General features: G+C 56.2%; 1 protein-coding gene across 1 annotated transcript in view; it reads right to left on the reverse strand.

Moving 5' to 3' along the window:
* Positions 1–5,686: 5,686 nt before the first annotated feature.
* CNNM4 (cyclin and CBS domain divalent metal cation transport mediator 4) overlaps positions 5,687–22,710 on the reverse strand; it is a 49,592-nt gene continuing 32,568 nt past the window's right edge. The window contains exons 5-8 of the mRNA XM_030549416.1: positions 21,845–22,014; positions 21,380–21,479; positions 10,323–10,504; positions 5,687–7,449 (exon numbers count right to left, since the gene is read on the reverse strand). Coding sequence (XP_030405276.1) covers positions 7,243–7,449; positions 10,323–10,504; positions 21,380–21,479; positions 21,845–22,014 — 659 coding nt within the window. The 3' untranslated portion in view covers positions 5,687–7,242. The remainder of the gene's footprint in view (positions 7,450–10,322; positions 10,505–21,379; positions 21,480–21,844; positions 22,015–22,710) is intronic.

The following is a 22,710-nucleotide window of genomic DNA, read 5'->3' on the forward strand; positions in this document are numbered from 1 at the left end:
CAACTTGCATCAGCTGAAGATATGGCTGAAATGTCAGCGTTTGTGACATTATGTAATATGCTTCCCACCAAACACATGAACAGAGAAATGATTAAACAGAAACAGGCACTCCACTGCCCATGAAATTAGGCATACGCAGATTCAGCCTCCTGGCCTCCACCTGCATAGCTGGGAATGAACCTTCAGGGGCCACAAAGCACAGAAGAAAGGGAATATAGAGAGATATTTTATTACCCAATCAAAAAAATAAATTCCATATTTTGTTTAGCAAATATCATAATTTCTTAGTGACAAGAGATGCAGACTCAAAAATGAAACAAAACAAAATCCCCTCCCAAAAGGGTGTAACTCAGAACAATGAAAAAAAAATATACAAGAAACGACGATCCCCAAATAATCACAAACATATACAAATTAAATCTGGTGCAAAATAAATATTAATCATTTGCTACCTGGCGTGGCCCATCTACAGTATTTGGATCTCCCCCATTGGCCCCATCAGCGATGCAAAGCCAGCGACGCTGGGGAGTCCAGTGTGGGGGTTATTGCTGATTGGCTAGGGAGAAGGAAAGCCAAAGGAATCAGGAGAGCTCAGGGGAGAGACAACCAGCACTGAGGTACTAAAATTCTCTGCAGAGGATATGTGTGAGATTCTCTCCCACCCTACCCCTTGTGCAGCCACTCACACTGGTGCACAAGAGTATAAAACGTGCCCAAATCCGAACGCAATGCCTTTGTGCTTGTACGCAGGGCAGGGCAGAATCAGGACCCCGGACTATGGAACGGCCACAACATTCAAGGGCCGTTGGAGACAAGTGGGGACAAGATCTGATCTGGATCGGCACATGCCCTCGCTCTGTTCTGCACTCTGGTGCCAGCAGCGCAGTTTGCGAACCTAGTCCCCTGGGCTAGATGGAGGCATTGTTTCATGGAGATTGTAGTATCCTGGATAAAAGCTGAACAGGAGTCATGAAAGCTACTGAGAGAACATCAATTGGGCCTTTAAACGGAATCAATTTGCTCCTTGAAACAGGTCTAGTCTCTGATAACCAAGGACACGAGGGGCTCGATTCTACTCTCACAACAGCACAGATTAGGAGTCAGTCCTCTGAAGTCAGTGGAGAGAACAGTTACCAAGCGAATCAACCCACTGAAGTTACAGACATGCATGCAGCTCCGATTCAGGAAAACATGGACAGATGTGCTTAACGTTAACCATGTGCTTTACTTCCGGTGACTCCGAAGGGGCTTAAGCACATGCTTAGGTGCTGTCCTGAATATAGGGGATGCTTTCCTGGATTGGAGCCAAGATGATGAGAAACATGACCATGGCTGAAGTATCATCCCTTCTGAGGTCACTTCCTGGTCTCCAACAGAACAGGAAATGACATGTACTGGAAGAGAAGCCGCCTGTTTTCATTAATTTAATCAGCACATAACTCCCTGGTCAAAAAACTGCTGCCCAGAGGCCTCAGAAGAGACAGGTGAAATTAACATGGGTGTTTCCATACACAAATTCACAAGTGAGCGGAGAAAGAGGCTTCAGAAGACACCACCTTTTTTCCAACCAGACTTTGTAGAGAAATATTTCTTCTTAAAAAAAAAAAATGGACTTTTAAAATCTCTCGAGTCTCTCCTCATAGGAAAGGATATTTAAAAAAAAATAAAAAATAAAGCCCCCCACAAATAAATTACATAAAGTCAGCCCCAGTGGGCAGCATTTGGAAACCACTGTGCTTTTGTCTGGAATAAAAAACCTCCCACACAATCAGAACATTAAAAACCAGACAAAAGCGCCGGCAATTGAAAGATTTGTACCCAGTCAAGGAAGAAATTCCAAGGGACAACGATGCACTCAAAAAATCCCTGTGCAAGCTCTGGTATTTCTATGGCAACAGATGGCTCAGACTCCTACAAGGAGGGAGCCAGACTTCTCCGGAAGGGTGACTGGAGATGCATAATGTGTATCTGCCCCTGAATTTCAATGGGAAGGACACTGTTAGAATAAATGCAAGGTAAGGAAGTAAAAGCCCACACTGCAGATGGGAGAATTGGGAAATCCTGGCAAAAAGTCCAATCACTGGAGTTTTCCTTTCAAAATGCTCAGCAGCGCGCTAGGTCGGCCCCAATCCTGTAACCTAGTCCAGGTAGGTGGCTCATTCGGCCCATGCAGCACCTCTGTTACTTTACAAGGGTCTGCCCTGGCTGGATCCAGTTGCACAAGGATGCCTTAACATCCCTTCCCTTCCCAACTCTCTAACCTGGCCAGATTCATTTCCCCTGGAATCCCTCCTCCCCACTCCCATCCCATTTATCTGCAATAGAGTCCACCCCACAGGGCTCAGGCCTGTGGTTCTGTATGAGTCAATGGGACCAGCCTCTCAGTGAAATCTGAGGAGCAGCTTGGGGGCTCTGGTCACAGACTGTGAGCACGTATATGGACCCATTTGGGAGGGTGCAATCAAACACTGGCACCTGCTTCCAGACCAGTTGAGAAATGGCATGCAGCGGCCAGCGTTTGAGAAAGCCCTGTTTTAAAACCCAACAGCTCTTGCAGCGCTGTGTAGTGCTGGAGCGAGAAGAAACGCTACATGTTCTGGTGCCGCTTTGCTCTACGTCCCCATACAATTTAGGAGAGTTTCATCAGTTCCAAAGATGGGGAAACTCAGGCACAGGAAGGGAAAGGGACTTGCCCAAGGTTACACAGCTGGGCAGTGGCAGAGCTGGAATTAACACGTATAGCTCCTGAGGCCCAGTCCCGTGCCCCAGACATGACGCCACTCTGACGGCCGCAGGACCTTTTTCTACACAAGGGGTCCCATCCCTGGAATACTGTGCTGAGAAGAGCCACAGCAAATCGGTCAGCGGCAGAATTCAGCGACTCTATCGACGGAGCACGCCTGGGAAGGACACAGCTTCCCACTGCTGCCTGGCACCTTGGTTGCAGGGAGTCAAACGACAACTGCATCGAGATGGTACAGTAGGCAAAGGGAACCATGCTCCACTGCCTGTGGATCTCCCCAGCCAATGGGCCCAAGCGAGATGCACGTTACAACAGCTGTTGCCAACAGCCGGGGCTAGAGTGATGGCAAATTCCCCTGGATAGCCAGTGACAGAGCAGCTCAGCATGAGCAGAGCCAGAGTGCAGTTAAACCCACAAACAGCACAGTGCCTGAGCCTGATCCTTCACCTCTCTGCACCTCATGGTGTCACCTGCTCAAAGGGCAGAAGGCGACCAATCCTGAATTCTCCGCTCAAGCTGTAGGGAACTTCCTGCAGCCCTCGATCCTAGGCATATATGGGCACACAAGGAGAACAGCAAGGGAAGGCCAGACTCTCCCTGTCTAGCCATACTGTAGCAAAGCAGATTTTAATAGCAGCCTAGACGACCCCAATGAGACAGTGTCTCTTTTGGGGCTGTCGTCGTAATGACACAGGAGGTGCTCTCCCAGCTGCAGGCAGAGCATCATGACTGAGAAAATTCAGGCTGCCTTGGAAACCAGTGGAAACCAAGACTAACTGAAACGTTTTTCAGTGTGCTTGTATCCTGAGGAGTGACTATGTCAAAATGGCTTGTTTTCCCGCGAAAGACCAGCTCCCTGTACCAATCCATTATCAGAGCTGCTCATCTTATTGTCCCAAACACCCTTCATCCTGGAGCACGCAAAGGGGGGAGTTTGGGGGAACTCTGGAGCTGTGTCTATGTACTGAATGGCTTTCCTTCACATTTAGATGGTCGTTATCATGAATAGGGATGAAAGACATTTGGGGGACCAAAGGTCTCTCTGTAATTAGCCTGGAAAACTGGAAAAGGTGAACCAGGAAGCTGAGCAGGCTCCGTTACAATTCAAAGGAAGATTTTTCCACCTGCCAGAGCTGTAGACTCTGCCTGGGATTGGAGAGTCAAACTGGAGTTCATCTGCCCCCAGCTGGAATATTCGACATGAACAGAACGGGGACTAGACACTTCCCGGGGCTGAAGGGGGAGTTTTTTCCAGGTCAGGATGACTGCAACTTTAAAGGTTAGGAGCAGGAAAGCCATGTTTTCCATGCAAAAACAACTTCAGAAACTTTGCAGAAAATTTCAGATGTCTCTCTAGAGACTTCTCTGAGGATTTGCAAATAGGATTTTTCTGACATCCCTCCATCTCGCCCAGGAGGATGATTCCTGTGGAACAGACTCTCTAGTTCTGCTTAAACCCTGAAGAGCTTCCATCATGAACAAAACATACCCAACACTATTCCCAGATCCCAAACAAGGGCTCCAGATCTGAACTCGATCGTGGAAGCCAGCCAGCATATGCTTTGCAATACCCTTTTAAAACATCAGCATGCAATATATCAGTGTACAAGATTTGTTCTCTGTGCACCGTTAACTCCGAACAGAATAAATCCAACAGTATGAAGAGTTGCTTCCTGAACACAAGTAGGCTCCCAACAGCACATTTTGGGGTAAGGGACATTTGCCCTGTGAAGAGCTCAGAAGCAGGAATACTGTATCACTGATGGTGGGGACAACCAATCCTGATTCTTCTAACCCTGAGCATGTGGTGTCAGAACATTAACATCACCAATGTCATTAAGGACACCAGCAGAAAAGTTCTCTGGTGCCTATCAGCAGCGGTCCTTGCGGGCACTAACTTCTAAAGTACATGTAAAGCCTCGGTATGGGAAAGACAAACGGGTCAGGTGAGTTCCTCCTGCGAGGTGAACAATTCCATAAACATCTCAGCAGCTGGAGCGCTTATTTTATCAAACACCGCAGCACTGACAACCAGGGCACCAGCCCTAGTGGACTAGGTGTTCATTTTGCTGTCCGCCCTGGAGTGGCCTAAACGCAGATCTGACCTGGAGACTGAGCCAAAGCAGGAATAATTGAATACCGCTCAGACGAAGTCACTTTGAGGAGCGGAAGAGCAGATTTAGTTACTTCCTATAACTCATTACATAGCCGAATATTTATGGTTAATTTAAGCAACTGGAAATAAATGAACCCAACCGTTTCTTTAAAATTTGCCTTAAAACCACACAGATCTGTCCAGCTTCCCCCCCTCCCAGCTCCTGAGAGGTTGCTGAGAATCGTTACAAATTAACTATTACATTTAATTTCTGCTGATGCCCAGATGTAGTGATTGCCCCCCCAAGCACCCTGCTCTTCCCCTTTCAGTGTAAGCCAGCCAGAGCCAGGGGCTGAGCGTCTCTGCACAGCTCTGCTCACTGCACTGCTGACGGGGGCTGCCTGGACTCCGGGGCGGATTGCCTGGATCTTTGGTTGAAAATAGAGAGCGGAAGTGGCCCAACAGCCAGTTCAAACAGGAGGCCCTGAGCCCAAAAGCCTGTCCTGGCACCAGGCTGTGGGCAAGGACAGAGGGACCTAGAGCTCTGGCATCCTGTCCCATCCCCCCAGCGGAGCGGTTATGCCCTAGTGGGAAGACCTGGATCCACTGAGGCTGTGCACCCTGCCCCTTGGTGTGTCAATGGGGAGTGCGAACCAGCCAGCTACAGCAGCTCCCTCATAGCGAGCCTCCCACACAACCCCTGCACCCCGGAGAGGCCAGAGGCCACAAGGGCTAGGTCAGGCCTCCCCCTCCCCCACAACACGGTCCCCCTCAAGCAGCTGCCCCCCCACGCCACAGCCCCCCATCAACTGCCCCTCCCCCCCAAAAACAGCCCTCCCCCATCAACTGTCCCTCCCCCCTGCCACAGTCCCCCTCAGTCAACTCCCCTACAACCACCTCACTCCGCCGAGGAGCATCCCTGGAGCTGGTTTGCTCCCTGACAGGTTCCCTGCCCAGCCCTCTCTCCCCAGGGGTGCCCTCAAACCAGGGCTCCCAGCTAGCCCAGGCAGCAGCCTCGGGGACACAGACAGGTGTGGGGGCCAGTTACCTGAGCCTGTGGGAACGGACAAGCTAAACTGCTCTCACGAGGACACAGGCTGCCCCGCTGCTCTGTTACTCCCGTGTCAATCGGGCTCAGCTAGTGAGTCGACAGAGTCAATCTGGATTTACACAGGCGCAAATGAGAGCTGAGTCTCTCTTGGCCAGGCGGGTGGAGAAGCCCAGGTGTCTGCCCCAACGGCGTGCAGCCGGCCACTCTAGGAGCCCGAGCTGACCTCAGGTGTGTGCGCAGAGGACCCCACTGATGCAGCAAACCCCACGCAGGCGAGAGCAGAATCCGGCCAGGCAGGGACAAAACCAGCAGGCCCCTCACAAGCCACATTGGCTGGAAGGGGCTTTTCACTGACCCCCCCCCCCCCCCATTGGCCTGGCTGCTCCACTCCCACTCAGCCCCATTCACAGCAGCGCTCAAAACCCTACCCGCACCATGGCCGCTGAAGTGATGTGGAATCCCAGCCACCACCACCGCTCTGCTCAGCAGTGCCCGCATCCAGCGCTTGGCATGAGAAGTGCGCCTGGACCCTCGACTCCCAGCTGAATCCTGGGTACGTGCTGGGCTCCATCTTGGAGACGCACCAAATGACACGGATACACAAAGAGCTCTGCAAGGCCAGTGCCCAGGCTGGATGGGTTCCAACCACCCTGATTGTAACTGGCTTCAGTGCTGGCTGCTCTGAACTTCCAACCACCCGGCAAAAAAAAAAAGAAACCGATGAGACACCAAGGCTTCCTGAGCTGGGCCAGTCACTCCCACATCTGGCGGCTGCTGCCCAGGCTGATCGCTGTCCTGTCCCCAGGGTGCATGGCCAGGACTGCTTTGCTGCTGGACTGGGGGTGGGAACAGGGCCATGCTGGGAGGAAGTGCGAGGGGCCATGCTGAGGCGCCAAGCGGGTGAGCATAGCTGTTCTTGGCAGGGGCACTCCCAGCATGGCCTGGGGTTTGAGACCTTGTCCCTTTGTTTCCATCTTTATTCATTTAAATAAAAGCCAGTTTAGAAACAGCAGGCAATGGGCTCCCTTCATAAATCCTCTGTGAAGTGAGCCTCCCTGCCCCTAGCCCACGCCTGGCCCAGGCCGAGGTAAAGTCGGTCCCTGGGATCCAACAACTCCAGGGCCCATTTTCAGGGAAGGGGTGGGGGATTCCCTTTTGCATCCTGGCGTGGCCATGGTACCACGAATCCACATCCTCACCAACGCTGGCAGCAGGGGATGCCCTGAGTGATCAAAGCGTCTCATAGAGGGGGGGATCTCTAGACAGAGCTATTTGGACGGGGAGGAAGGCTCCCCACCCCAAAGGGTGCTAAGTGTCCTGGCGGGGGCGCTGGCGGGTGCCCTGGTGCCAGGCTCAGATGGAGTTCTCCTGGGGACTGTGGCTGCTCCTGAGGTTCAGGCAGTTCCTCTCGTTCAGGAGGCTGGTGGTCTCGTCAGCCACCGAGGACTCCGCCTTTTCCGTCAAGCTGGTGTCCATTTTGGGTGCACCGCTGTCTGGAGACTGAGGGCAGCTGTCCAGGCGCGAGGCCATCAGGCCATTCTGGTACTGCTGGCGCGTTATCTGCAGCAGGGGGAGAGGAGCAAATGTGGTCAGCCAGTGAGACGAGCTTGGCTGGCCCAACTGAGCTCCAGAGTGTGGCCTGTGGCTATAGGCATCTTAAATATAGAAGATCGTCATCAACTACAGATCCCAGCATGCCATGCTCCAGCCTGACCATCCCACCTTGACCTGAGACTACAGACCCCAGCATGCAATGCTCCACTGCACCCTCTCACACCTGAGACTACCGATCCCAGCATGCCCTGGCCATCCCCCCCATCCCCCCCAGGCATGATAACACAGTGCACTCCCTTCATAAGAATCACATCCATGCTGGACAATTTGATTCTTATAAGCACTTGACTCTTACAAGCAGAATTGCAAAGAATAGATTAAATCGGCCATTATGTTTTAAACAACTGGCTTTTTTTCCCCCCAGTTGAGAAAGGTCTCATTTCCCATCACTGAATTCTTTAGACTTTCAACATATTCACCGTGGAACAAAACCACACCAACTTTCTAACTGAGTGAGACGCTGTTATTACCCAATCATTTAGCTGGTGCTTTTGTTCAAGGCAATCACTGTATTACGACTGTGCAGCATGTTACAACTGCAGCTGGTGTAAACTAGAGGAGCTATACACTTGTTACAGAGCCAAAGATACACATCTTAAAAATCTCTCAAACTGCAACAACCCTAACATATGGAAGCGCAGTGTGACCACACAACTATTCATGTAAAACACCCGAACGGACTGGTTAACAGTACTGGCTCACATTCAGATTCATTTCGGGATGTCACCGTCCGTCACCGGATTGGAGTGTCTGGCCCTGGGAATGTACAATGTAGTGGCACAATCACTGTTTGATTACAAATTTGTCTTGTGTTCCCTGATCACGGCATCATCCATCCCCTTGTTAACCTCCTTTTCAGGCAATGCAGGAGGTTAAAATCACTGCAGCCCCTAGACCGCAGGCCATTTGTCTACGTTTTTGTTGCATCCAGAGTCCACTTCAGCATCATTTTCGGGTTTCACTTCCAATCGGTCTCTGATCTCAGTCGCAACGTCCTTATCAGAAGTCGGCTGCGTTACACTCACCAATGGCTAGCCACTCTTCAAATTCGGGGGATTAACCAACTACTTCTGCCATGGGTGCTGTGACCAGACCTCCTTTTTCTCAGCAATTCTGGATTGCTGAACCATCGACGTCAGACCAGGCCTTTGTGAGCACTAGAATGGCACCTAAAAGACTGAGCTTCCTGGCCATTTCCACAGCAGCAGCTTTCTTGTTCTCATCATCAATGTGGTGCAACACCGTGCGAACCATTTGCTTGCGATACACCTTGGCAGTTCTGATACTTCCCAGGCCACATGGCTGAAGGATAGAAGTTGTGTTCCTTGGGAGGAATTCACAGCGGATATGCCTCAGTACTATATCTTTCCTCACCTGGATTGGGCAGACGTCCACAAGTAGCAAAATCTCTCTCCTTTCCTGGCCCAACTTTTGATCCCACTCACCCATCATCCAGGAAGGTGCACTGGCAGCAGAGCGGACTGGAATACGTCTCACACCTGGGTTTTGACTTTTTCCAAGGATGAAAAGGTCCTTTTCCCTACCAGCCACGGAACAGGCGAACCGAGCAGTAATCGTGTCTTTAGATGACTTTTCTCCTTTTTTATTGTCTGATTTAAAGGTAAAAGTGCCACCAGGCAGGGCTCCAAAGTCAATCCCACTTTCATTTGCTTTCCAAATGTTTTCTTCCATGAGGTCACATCTTATTTTGATCCACTTGTTTTCTAATCATTCTTTGCACGACCTAACGTTTGTGGCTTTGACTTCTCCATGCACTGTCTAAAACCAACCCCCTCTCGTTTCTTAAAGCGCTCACACCCGCCACACTTTGAGGTGGTAATGCCCAGGGTCACCGCCTGTTCTTTTGCCTTCCACTTCACCAATAGCCCACCTAGGGGGCATTTCTCTCTCTGGCATCTTTGATCCACTTTATAAGCGCCACCTCGACCATAGGTGCCTTGCCTGACCACTGTCTTTTTTTGTTTCCTTCGTTTTGTATTATGCTCTCCCTGTGTCTGAGAAGCTTAGACAATGTAGGTTGTAGAATGCCCAATTTCTGAGGTGGGTCTCTCTGGCCGGCCTTGGGAAGACTAGGGTAGGACTCAGGAAGGTGGCATTTTTCATCTGCAGAAAGCATTTTTCTTTTTCCTGCCATGTTGACTCTCACATAAAAGACACGACTTGTTTATTCTACCCAGGGATTTTCCTTTACACAGGCTATGTGCCCAGCAGTGCAAGATGTGATCAAATTCAAAACATCTATGCTGGCTTATTACATGTCGTAGCACTTGACTATGGGATTACATGCAGTCAGTCTGACCCGAAATGAGTCTCATCAGCGGATCGCTTGAGTCTTACAAGTGGAGTACTTCAGCATTAGAGAAAGGATCTTGTTCCATTTTTTTTTAATCACTATATGCAGTTGGTTCTTGTACTGGTAATTCTCATAAAGGGAGTGCACTGTAACTGGCCTGTACAAAACATGTTTCACGGGGGGACCCAAGCGCTTTCCAGAACACCTCATGTGTGGCCACACGCCAGCCCTGGGCTGCAGCCACCTCTGGGGTGGGCTGGGAAGCTGCACACAGCAATACTACATCCAGCATCCAGCAAATGCTAGAGGGGGGTTCAAAGAGGCCCAGTGTAGAAAAGCTGAACAGGAATTGGGCAATGCCCTGAGATCTGCACGACTGCAAACGCTCAGGGCCTTGAGTTTATGTCTCATCTGACAGCAGCACAGCGCCCCCTAGTGCTGCACTGAGGACAGCGCTCCCTACCCAGCCCTCACCTCCCCTGCAACTCAGCACAGCCGGCCTCACCTTGACGAACTGCAGGTCCATGAGGGCACGGACACTGAAGTCAGAGACGTACTGGGGGCTGGTGCACACGTTGAGCTGGTTGCTGCTGCCGCTGATGGGGGAGGAGATGGAGTCCGAGCGCTCGGGGTTGCTGAGCGACGCTGAGCGGTTCAGGCTGCTCATGTGGGACGGGGAGCGCAGCTCTGCAGAGACATGGGCAGGGTTAGCTGGGGACCACTCTCCTGCCTCACCCTGACCACTCCCACTAGGCTCACCTCCCTCACTCGCCCTGGGCCCAACTCTAAGCCCCTTTGCTCCAGGGCCATGTGCTGATTCCTGGCCAGCACCTGCCATCCAGAGAGGTGAGCCAGCCCCGGGCAGTCCCAAAGGTCCCCCCACCACTCAGTCCCTGGCCCACGGATGCCCTGCAGAGTGAGGTCAGCTCCACCCTGCTCTCACTCAGACCTGCGCTGGGAGCGGGGCTGAGACCCCCCAGCTCGCTGCACATGGACCACTGGAAGCCAGGATTGGGGCTAGCCAAGCCCCAGGCATATGACCGAGGCGCCGATCGAAACATCCCCCACTGTCCCAGACACTGGAACCCCCTGGAACTCAAGCACAAATCTGACCCGGGGTCCGGCCACCTTGGACAGACACCCACCTGGCTCCTGCACTAGCTCCCCCAGCGGAGCGAGGAGTCAGGGCCCCAAGAGGGTGAAAGCTTCAGAGCTCTCCCCTTCTCCAGCTCCGCCCCAATCCCACTCTTTGGGAACCAGCCTCTGCTGGAGCCCCAGCCTCCCCCTCCCCATTGCCCGAGGCGGGGGGCCCTGGCTGCAGGTGCTGTGGAATCACGGGGAGGGAATCCCCGGTGTGGGAAGGCTGTAGGGTATCTGCTTCTCTCAGGGATCCCAAAGGAGGGGACGGGAGCATGGTGACGTGCCAGCCCCCAACCCACATTCTCTTTTGGGTGGCCCCAGACAGGGCTGGGTACTAGAGACCCACCAAGCCCATACTGCACTTGGCAGCAGCACTCAGCTGTGTGCCGGGCAAGGGTTCGAGGGCATCGCGCTTACCAGCACCCAGACAAAACCAGCTTCCTCACCCTGCAGCCCTGAGGGGAACAGGGTGTGGGCACCATCCACAGACTGGGGTGGAACGTGTGTCCCCAAGCCAGGCCCAGGCAGGACTTTGGGTGGCCTGGGAGACAGTCACTGCTTGGGCCCAATCTGGCAGATGCTCCAGCACCTCCCCACTTGCCCCCTTTCAGCCCCTAGAGAGCCTGGCAGAGTCGAAGTGGGGTTAGAGCAGCAGTTGTGGAGGATGTGCCTGGGCCTGGCAGGTCTCTCATTTAGTGGGCTGTCTGGAGAACGGCCCAGGAGCCGGTCCAGGGGTGGAAGCACTGCAGGGGAGGCAGTGCCAGCCAGCTGCGGAGGAGCGCTCCAGCCCCTCCATCCCACGGCCGGCAGGCAGGGGCAGTGAACAGCTCAGAGGGCTCTGCCTGGGGAGAGTCCCATATGGAGAGATCAGAAGCCGCCCTGGCCCCAGACTGGCCAGCAGGGGGAGCCTGCGATACTCCACAGTGCCCTCTGCTGGCTGACATGGAAAAGGCTCCTGATCCAACAGTTTAACCCCTTCCCTCCCCGAGCCAGCAGTTCACAGTATGGCTGTTCTTAATTGCTTATATTTATTGCCAGCCAAGAGGCAATGAAGCCCAACCTGCTCAGCAAGGCATGGGCACCCTAAGGGAGAGCCCAGTGGAGGAGCCCAGCAGCATATTTGAACCCTATCCAGAGAACATACATGGTCACAGCCAGGACATCGGTGCCACCATCTGAGCATGGAGCTCCATTCTGGCATCTGACGGGAGTGGAGATTGGTTGGAGGTGGAGCTTGCAGAGTACCACCCTCTTTCTCTTGCCCGTTCAAGCCTGGCACACATTCACGCTGTGCTCCAAGAGCGCTCTATGGAAAGGAGGATCTGTACTGCTATACAAAATGTGCAGTGCCGGGTACAAAATAATAGGCTCTCAAAAATGGTTTGTTCTTGTTACAATGCACAATGTTTTCTCGCTGAGCCACCCTTCCCAGGCTGCAGTTCTACCGGGGGCTCCGACGTGCATGGCATGTTGCTCTGCTGGCGCGTGGGTAGAATCACAGAGCTGGGGTTGGGAGAAACACCTATCCCTTTCCACCCATGACACCGCGTCTCCGAGTGAGCATTGTGCAGGCAGCCAACAATGAAAGCTTCCAGGCAGAGAGTCAAAGCCCTGAAGTGCAGAGTTGAGACCTTGGGGGCCACAGCGGGAGGCATAGGAGGCATTTCTTGCCAACAGCGGGAGGCATTTCTCGCCAACAGTCTGGAAACACTGGAGGCGCTGAGCTGTTACAGGCCTATGAGACAGTTCCAAGCACCTGGGCAAACCCAGTTCTCTGCAGGGAGCTCGAGACGGGGCTGGGGACTACGAGCGACAGAACCACACGGCATTCCTGCAGCACGAGGCAGAGATGTTAGGGAGGTCTCCCTGGCACCAGTTAGAGGAACAGGGGAGGGTGGGCATGGTCCCCTTCTGCAGGGCAAGGCTTTCACCTGCTGGTGGAATAGGTGCAATTGACTGACCCCCGCTTGATGTTCTAACACTACCCCTGCACTCTCCCCCAGAGCACGTGCAAGGACAGAGGGAACACAGGCCATTGGCAGAGGCTATGGGGGGCACAGACCGGGCCAAGATGCTAGCTGCAATGTGTGGGCTGGACGTCAGAGGTGCTCACCTATGTCCCATGTCACCCTCTAGCAGCTGCAGCCAGCAGCGCAGGTATCACGAGGCCGGCACGGCAGCTGCACTGGGCAGGGAAGGCTCCTGCGTTGTGTCCCTGCTGTTCACTTCCACGTCCACGTGACCTGTGAGAGCCGGGGGATTGCGCCAGCCCCAGGCTTGCGCATGACCGTGTGTCTACAGTAGGGGGCAGTGCAGAGCGGATCCTTGGAGATGCTCACAAACTCGACTGGAGAGGGAGGGATGGGACAGGCTTCTCCCAAATGGCCCCTGGTGCCAAAGAGGGAGAGCCAGGTGCTCGCGGCACGGCACGGCACGGCACGGCACGGCCTCTGCTCCCCATGCACGTGCTGCTAGGCGGGATGAGGTCCCTTTCAGGACCAGGGTTCAAATCTGCTGGTGGCTCATCACACAGAGTCAAAGAAGCAAAGCCAGTACTGCCCTGCCTGCCCCTGTGCCTCCCGCAGGGCAGTGAGCCCAGTGCTGGATTAATGCGGGAAGGCCAGGCCCAGGTTAATCCCGTCACAGGGGGGTCTAGCACTCCATGCACTGGCTTCGGTTACCTGTCAGCCTGGAAACCAACAGCCTCTCCCTAGGACCGGGCGGCTGCGCTAGGCAGAAACACACAGAGGACAGAACAGAGACATGCAGGAGGAGAACGTCATAAGAAACCCTCAGGAGAGAGACCAAAGCTTGGCTCTGCCAGCTCCAGGGAGACGGGATTCGCCACAGACGCCCCAAAATAGCCCCTGCCTGGCCCCTCCTACATTTGGCTGCTGGACCGACTGCCTGGGAGCTGGTGCCATGCGGGGAGGGGGGAACTTGGGAGAGGAACCTGGAGAAGGTGGGGCCTTGCTCCAGGCGTGGCTTGGGACAGGGCCGTGCTGGACAGTGGGGGCTCAGAGCTCAGGTCCGGCTATGGGTGGAGAGGGATCGCGCCTGGCTGCAGGAGGGAAGCACGAGGCCCCTGGCAGGGCTAAGGCGAGTCCCTGCCACGTCTCGTTTCAAGTCCTGGGTGCGGATGGCGGGGCAGGACTTCCAGCCAACATGGAGGGAACTTTGTTTCTCTCTGCAATTGCTGCTTCCATGCCGACAAGCCTGGTGCGCAGCTTCTGCAATCATAACGTAGCCCCTGTTCCATGCCCCCCCGGCACATAGGGATTAGGCCCACGGGGCTCTAAGTGCCGGGGGCAGCGGGAATAGAGGGCAGGTAGGCACCGCGGTGCAGGGCAGGAAATCGCCTGGTTCTCTAACCCCCCAGCAGGGCCCACATGTGGCCAGACGACCAAGCAACGGGGGAAATGAACGGCAGCAGGAGGAAACCAATGGCTGGACCCAAGCCGGAGGCATGCTCCCCCCACAGGCCTAGGCTGCCCCCTCCCTGCGGCTCTCAGCCCAGCCCGTGTGGCTCACCGCTCTTTGGGGAGGGGCCGTGATGCTGCTGTGGAGGGCAGAACCCCGCAGCCAGGAACTCCAGCCACACAGGCTGGGTGTGGCTCCCACGCCTGCCTTACCCTCAGGATGGAGGCGTGGGCCGGGGCCCTTCAGGGCTCTCTGATCAGCTGCCCGAGCCCTAGACTCAAGCGGAGTTCCAGCCCAGTCCCCCTCCCCCGGCTGTGGGGGCCAGTGACAAGGGCTCTGCAGCTGGCTGCGGAGGCACCTCACCAGCCCCCTGAAGTTCTGCAGCCGGCCACAAAGCCCTTGTCGCTGGCCCCCACCCCGGGGAGAGGGGGACTGGGCTGGAGCTGGCAGCATCACAGGGTGACGCTGGCCCCGTAAGAGGGGACAAGACCTGCATACCTCAGCCGATCACTCCTACTGTGGGCCCTCAGGGGCGAGAGCCCAGGAGCCAGGGCTGCCTGGGAGCAGAGGGGAGCAGTGAGAGGGGGGTTGACTGGTGGCCCCAGGCCAGAGGGCTGAAGCCAGGAGAGCAGTCGGGGGGGGGGGGGGGGGCTGTGCCCAGGAGCCAGGGCTGTAGGCTGGGAGCCAGGGCTGGAGGCAGGGGGTAGCGGGGGGGCCGTGGCTGGGAGCCAGGGCTGGAGGAGGGGGGCAGTGGGGGCTGTGGCCAGGAGCCAGGGCTAGAGGCCAAGGGGCAGTGGGGGGGGGGTGTGTGCCCAGGAGCCAGGGCTTGAGGCGGGGGGAAGCAGGGGGGCATGGCCAGGAGCCAGGGCTAGAGGCGGGAGGGGCTGTGCCCATTGACAGCTCTGGCCAGCGAGCTGGGCCCAGGAAGCAGGGTGAGAGAGTTGGGCAGTGAGAACGCGCTCCCAGCATACAGGCGCCAGGGATCCCCACCGAGAAGGGCGGGTTTCCTGCCAGCTGGGAGGGCTGAGTGGACTGGCCTGGCCCAGGGACCGAGGAGATGGATAGCCGTGGGCGTGGCGGATTGGGTGAGATGATGCAGGACTGTAAAGGGGAGATATATGGACGACACTTCGGACTATTTGCCCAGTGCTTTTGTAACACATGAAGTGGCTGGCTCCGGAGCAGGACCTGGTACAATAGGTCCATTCTCTGTTCTTGGCAGCACGGACATCCCCGAGATATCACTCAAAGGGGTGGAACCTGCCCCCAGCACGGGGAGAAGCGTGCGGAGAGTGCACAGGGAGTCGCTTGAGCCTGGTGGCCGATCCTGACCTCACAGCATCAGGATTCACAGGGAGTAACCGACAAGGTAGGTCAGGAAAGCAGAAAACTGGGCATGAAAGCCAGTGCCGAAAAGACACAGATTATGGCAAGTGGAGGAGACGTGTGTTCCAGGGAGGCCCATCGAGGAGGGGGAATTGTAAAGATGAAAATAAAGCAGTAAGAAAATGGCTAAGCCAGGAATTCACGTGGTTACAGCAGGGGCTTGGTCCCGGATTGCTCCCGGAGCACGATCCACAAGACTAGGAACGGAGGAAGGCCGAGGATGTGCTGATACAGAGGGGCTGGAACTAGGGGGCTGCCACACCCCCTGGCTGCAAGTGGTTTCCATTGTACCCAGGGTTTAGTTTGGTTCAATGGCTCCTAGCCCCCCCTACTGCACACACTGTTCCAGCCCCGCTGCAGGACGGCACAGAAGAAGAAGGTTTAAAGATGAACGAAGCCAGTCCAAGGCAGAGAGCGGTGGGAAGACTTCGTCTGGCCCCACTGAGGCTGCTGCGCGGATGGATAGGAATCAAAGACAAAGAAGCCACAAGGGGAAGAGAGCCTGGCCTGCTGTCTCTGAGGGTATCTGAATGGGGAAACTAAGGCAGGCATGCCTGCCATGTCATGACCTTCCACAAGAGGGCACTCAAGATGGGGATGCCTTATTACAAGGGCTAATCCCAGCTTTCGGCTTGTGAGCAAGTGCTCTGCTGGTGTGTCTGTAACAGGGAGAAGAAACGGACACGAAGGTGAGATCAGACCAATGCAGAGCAGCAGATAAAGATGACCATGTAACCACCTCGGAACCAGGACTCCTGGGTTCTTGTCCCAGCTCTGCTACGGACTCCGCGCAAGTCTCTTCCCTGTTCGGGCCTCCGTTTCCCCAGCTGTAAAATGAGGAAAATGATACCAACCCACCAGCATGAGGCGCTTTGAGACCCTCGGAGGAGAGGCACGTGGAGAGGTTACTTGCCCTGGACAGCGAGGGTGGTGAGCCATGTTCCCTGTGCCTTTGATTGGAGATGGCTCATAGCAGCGGCCAGCTGGCACACATGCTAGTCAGCCTCCTGCCTGTTACATAGCTCCGTGCGGACCGCCCTCCGGCCCTTCCCTCCCGCCGAGATCCACCGCAAACAGCTCCGAAACAGGAGGAGGAGCCATCTCCAAAACCCGCAATTACTGCACACGGTGCATAACTGGTCCTGCTCCCTCCAGCCGCATCCTGCTGGGTGCTGCACTCTAGGGCATCGCCGAGCAGTTCCCTCTGTGCCGGGAGAGCTTTGGAGTTGGGGCCAGCGAGACAAACGCAGAGCCAGCAGCAGAGCGCAGTGTTTGGTGAATGGACACAGCGGCTTTGTGCATCTCGATAATGGCCAGGGAGGCCGTAGGGTGGAACGGGACCCAGGAGAATGAGCCTGTATGTGCACAGGCACTGGAATATTGCACGACTGGCAGCGAGAACGAATGCAGCCTGGTAGCTCCTGGGGAGGTCTGATTCCAGACCGCAGACCCCTAGCGAGACAAAACTCTGGGGGTCTTTCTGAAGGGCTTCATCCTGGCTGGTCTCCCCTGCTGGTGAGGGTGGGCAGCAGTGCCCCTGGTGATCTAGCTGGCGGGGTGAGACAGGCAGGCGAATGGTTGGTTAATTTCAAACTCAGAAGAAACTTGAGTAAAAGTTTGTGTGTGGTGGGAGGTGGTGGCAGCATCACTTTGTCCTTAACAAGTACTGTGAAAGGGGGGCAGCAACCAGGGCCCCGAGTTCCCCAACCTGGCGCATGGCTGCCATGGCCGAGGAATGGTGTCATCGTGGATACATGGAGCAGAGAGTTCCAACGGTGGCCTTATACAGCAGAAAAAGACCAAGCCGAGGTCCCAAACAGGCTGGGAGCAGGGTGGGTGACCGGCAGACAGAGGTTTCCAAGTCCCCGGGGGAATCGTGCTGGCACTGGTTGGGCAGAGACCGGGAAGTACCTAGACTAAAACCCCTTCGCTCTGTGCTGCAGTGGGCTGGTTCTAGCGCTCCCGAGCGTGACAGCGTCTGCTTCTCCACAAAGCACACTTGGGCAAGGGGCCCTGCAGAGAGACGGGGAAGGGGCTTTGCTGGAGGAAGTGGAGGGTGTATCCTGGGGAAATGATCTCCAAAACCCACCTGTCTGTAGTGATTGAATCCCCAGCCCACCTGTGGTGGTAAAGGCAGTCACCAAAGCGAGGAAGGCAGGATGGGAATTCAGGCCCTCAACCAGGCCCTTCAAATTGTTGTGTGGGGAAGGACGGGCGCAAGGTGGGAGGCTGAGCACTGGCTGGTTTCCTTCTCTGGAAGCTTGGTCTCTTTTGCTGCAGTTCATATGACTCCTGAGAGGGGCCGAATAGGGCAGGGTGGGATCTCTGAGCCGTCTGGGACTTGCTGGGCTGTCACTTGTGGGTGGGTGTATGAATACAAAGAGAACAGCAGGTGGCTCTTTGTTAACGTCAAAGGTCTCTAGATTTGTCTGCGCTGGCTGCGAACAACGGAGACCCATGGAAAGGAAGGTCCTCCACCGTCTGCTGGAGTCTTCTGGAGATCCGGCGCGCTGGAGCCACAAGGCCCATCTCATAACATCCCTGTAGCAACCAACCTGGCGGCAGCATCCGTGATGTTGAGGGAGGATTGCAGAGATGTTCTGGTGAGTAACTGGCCCTCTGCACCGACCACCTGGAACTGCTCTGAGCTCTGCTGGTAAGTGGGCAGCACAAGAGTTCAGGCTAGCACAGTTTATGGGATTCTTTTTTGCCATCGGAGCCTGGGAACTGGTGAATCTAAATTGTAAGGAGGCTGAGGATTAAGATCCCCTCCCCAGCTTGTGTCTTCCGCATTCGGTAACTGCACTGACGGCCGAGGAGTTAGGGGAAGGATGAGAAAAGAAAAACTCAGAGTCCTTTGCTAGGACAGAACAGGTCTTATCCGCCCTCCTGCACACAACAGAAGCAGGAGCATGCCGGGCGCTCTACCGAGCGGAGGAGTAGCTGGGGGATGCCGGACGCTCTGCGCATAGACGGAGGGATATCCGAGGGGAGGGGGGGAGGGGCGGGGGAGGGGGCGTCGAATGCTCTCCTGTGCGGAGACGGAGCGGTGACCGTGCCATGCCAGGCGCTCTCCTGCTCAGAGGCAGAGGGGTAACCTAGCCGTGCCATGCTGGGTGCTCTCTCATGAGGAGTAGCAGCCCGAGGGGGTGCCAGATGCTCTTCTGTGCGAAAGCAGAGCGGTAGCTGGGGGCATGCCAGGCACTCTCCTGCGCTGAGGCGAGGCTGGGGGGGCCGTACCGGATGCTCTCCCGCGTGGAGGCAGAGCTCGTGGCTGGGCTGTGCCGGATGCTCTCCAGCGTGGAGGTGGAGCGGTGGTGGGCGTGTGCAGACACTTATCACCGGGCCCAGAAGGGGCTCGCTGACAGGCACGGTGCCGCCGGTGAGGGAGAGTGTAGGGTAGCAAGTGGCTCCTCAGGAGGCTCGTCCATCTCCTTGCGAGGAATCTGCAATGCTCGTGATCAGATCCGGGGAGAGCTTAAAATCATCTGCCAGGGCTGAGGCGTGACAGTGTCACTCAGAGATGGGGAGGACACACCTCTTCACCAGGTCTAGTGTCCCGCTCGGCGCATGGCTCCTCGAGGGGCAGGTCCCTGGGCAAGCAGGTGATGCAGATTGTCTCTCTGCAATGGGTGGTGCTTGAAGCCCTGGAGAACTGCTGCCAGTACGCTGTGCAAGTGGCCCAGCATGGCCAGGGAGGAGTTGCATAAGGCACAGGATGGGGAGGCACCCATAGGTGCTCATACCAGCCAGACATTGGTTGCAATCTTCACCTCACCAGAGGCTTTTGGGAACGGGCGAGGGGAGAACCCTGGATTGAAATTTGCGAAGTTGAGGCAAGGTTTTCAGGCTCTGCCCCATGAAGCTCACTTTGGAATGGTGCCAGGCCTGGAGAGCTCTACGGTGAAACCGTCTGTACTAGGCAAACTTCAGGCCATCCTGACATTCTCAGTCCTGAAAGTAGGTGGGAGAACTGGGCACTTCAGGTCCCGGGGAAACGTCCCAGCAGCGAGCACGTGACCAGTGCCAAGTCCATGCTCCACACCAAGGTGATGGTGGGACAGTGCCATGCAGTTCGGGTGCTCCAAGGGAAACGCGGTTGGAGCCCATGGGGGCTTCAGTACCAAGGAAACAGAGGAACAATCTCTTCTTGCCGCCTCTGTCTGCTGACGGTACCGATGAGCTCTCCAGGACCGAGGCTTTGCCGTCGTTCTGTCAGGCCATGCCGTGGGGACCTGAGGAACCAGCTGGCTCATGGCCACCCAACTGGAGGGCACAAGACACCCACAACCTCGCCTTTTCAGAGATAGATTCGGGACAGGTCTTTGGAGGACTTACGAGAGGAGCCTTGTGTCTTCCTGAGGCCTGGGAAGGGAGGGGCTGCAGTAATGTGGAGATAGCGGACTTGCTCGCTCGGTGCCTGGGAGGGGCCATGGCCTGGCTCAGACACTCTCCATCAGGAGCCGCAGCTTCACCTCCTTGGTTCTCTGGTTCTTGGTTTTAGTGCCAGGTAGAAGTTGCTCTTGTGGGTAATGGGCAATTCCCCGAGGCAGTGGATGCATTGGGAGCGCCCAGCGTGACCGGGAGCGTCTCCTGGCACAACAGACAAGGTTTGGAACCAGGCGCAGCCTCCCAGTGAAAAATATCTCACTTCTTCTATTCTGATAGTCACTAAAGACGGCTTTTTAAAAATATCTCACTTCTTCTATTCTGATAGTCACTAAAGACGGCTTTTTAAAAAATGTTGTTTTAAAAAAAAATTTAAAACGAGGAAGCTCAAACTGCTGCTCCAGACGCTGAGAGCTCCCACAGCCGGCGATCAGAGTCTGAAACAAGGACAGAGCTGGGGAAATCTCCATGGGGACAGCTCAGCCGAGGCGGCTGAGAAGGAACGGAGGGCGTTTGCCCTCACAGCGCTAGCACGCAGGGGTGGGCAGAACAGGCACTGCCAGGAGAAATCGCTGATCAAAGCTGCAGGCGGTGCTAAAGCACCTCGAGTGCAGCACCCACCGGCACTACTCCCAGAACGTCGCTATTAATAGAAGTTCGTCGTATGAAATGATATTGAACCATTTGTGATAGGCTGCGATACCCAAATGTAACCACTAGATGGAGCCAGCTGCACGACAGTCAGATGTCCTGCCCCATACTGGGCCCGGTGTGGCCCAGCATGCTGAGAAAAGGCCCTGGGCTGGGACAGCAGGGAGAGGAGGAGGGAGCATGCCAGGACTAAGGGGTGTCAGCAGAACTGGGGGGGAGCAGGGCTGGGCTTGCAGGGGCTGCAGGTCAGGAGTGAGGGGCGCCGGCCGAGCTAGGTGGGGAGCTGGCATGTCTACCTATCCCTAGCTGATGCCACGAGTCGTATCACCTCTGCAAGCCCCTGGCCATGCTCAGGGTGGGCGGGGGGTCCTGTGGGGTCACTCCCTGTGGCAGGAACTCCAGCTCCCTGGAGACACAGATTTCCAACCTTCCCAACCGGGCTCTGGGCCCAGCGACAGGTGACGGCGCCCAGACCCTGGCCCAGTCCATTCTGCCAGTGACCTGGCTGGGCCCACCCATGAGTGTGGGAGTGGTTCTGGCCCCACAGGCCGGGAGTGGGTGGGGAGAGAAACTTACCCTGCGCGGGGGGCAGGCTCAGCGCCATCACACCATAATAGGAGAAGGCTCCCGTCTCAAACTTCATGTTCTCCTTGCCAGCCTCCACCTCCACCTTCCCCTGCAGGGCACAGACACTGTCAGGCCCCAGGCCGGCCCGCGGGTTGCTCCCAGTGCCCCCGTCACCCCATGCAGTCCTGCCCGCCCCCCAGGTGCCCAGCGCCCCCCACCAGCTGCACCTAGTACCCCCACGCAGTCCCACCTAGCCCCCCCACTACCCTCCACAGCCGCCCCCACCACAGGCTGCACCCCTCCCCCCGCAGCCTGCACCCAGACCCCCCCTGCTCCCCACTCCCGCATAGCTGCCCAGCTCCCCTCCTCTCCCATGGGCTGCATCCAGCCGCTCCCCCGGACACGCTGGGCTCCCCCGAATGCCTTGCCCCTCCCGCGGCAGGTGACAGGCCGGCCCCGCCCCACCCAGCACACCTGCAGGATGAGGATGAAGTAGTCGGCCGGCTTGTTCCTGTGGTACAGGAAATGCCGGGGTGATTTCTTGTTCTCCTCGTCGAACTTGAGCTCGTGGATGACGTCAGGGTGTCTGAGAAGCCGCAGCAGGATCTTCTCCGAGATGAGGGTCGGCATGAATAGCGTCACCTCTGTGGGGGGAGGGCAGATGGGTCAGACGCCCCCTGGGAGCCATGTCCTTGCCCCTGGTCCTGGCACAAACCCCCTGTCCCAGGAGTTTCCACAGAACCAGGTGCCCCCAGAGGACTGAGCCAAGCCCCTTGCATCCGATCCCAAGCTAGCTCCACGCAGCCACCTCTGGTGTGGAGTGCCTGGCCGGGGAAGAGCGAGGGGAACGCTGGCAGCTTTGGCACGCATGAGCCATGCCCCATGGGATGAGCGCCAGGGTAGGGGGAAAGGAGCCGCGGGCCTGCCTGGAAGAGGCGCTGCAGCGTGGAACTAACGGACGGGCCTGGTGGGTTCCGCTGGCTCCCCAGGACGGAAAGGCCCTGCGCCAGCTAACCATCACCCATGGACAACCTTCCTGCCACGCCCGGGCACGGGGCTCCCGCCTCTTTGCCAGCAAGATGCCTGGCCGGGGAGCCCACTCGCCTGGCACCATGACAGACGCTGACAGCGTGAAGTGGGTCTGTACTGTGGCCCATTGGTCCAGAGGTGACTTGCCCAAAGTCAGTGACAGAGCCGGGCACAGAGCCCAGGAGTCGTGACTCCCAACCACAGCCTAGAACCACAACGCAGTGATGAGACGGGCAAGTTGGCAGCCGGGACCCCCGACCGCACAAGGGAAGCGAGGACTCGTGGTTAGGGCCAGGGCTAGGCGTTGGAGA

The sequence above is a fragment of the Gopherus evgoodei genome, chromosome 2, assembly GCF_007399415.2.
Source record: "Gopherus evgoodei ecotype Sinaloan lineage chromosome 2, rGopEvg1_v1.p, whole genome shotgun sequence".
Lineage (NCBI taxonomy): Eukaryota > Metazoa > Chordata > Testudines > Testudinidae > Gopherus > Gopherus evgoodei.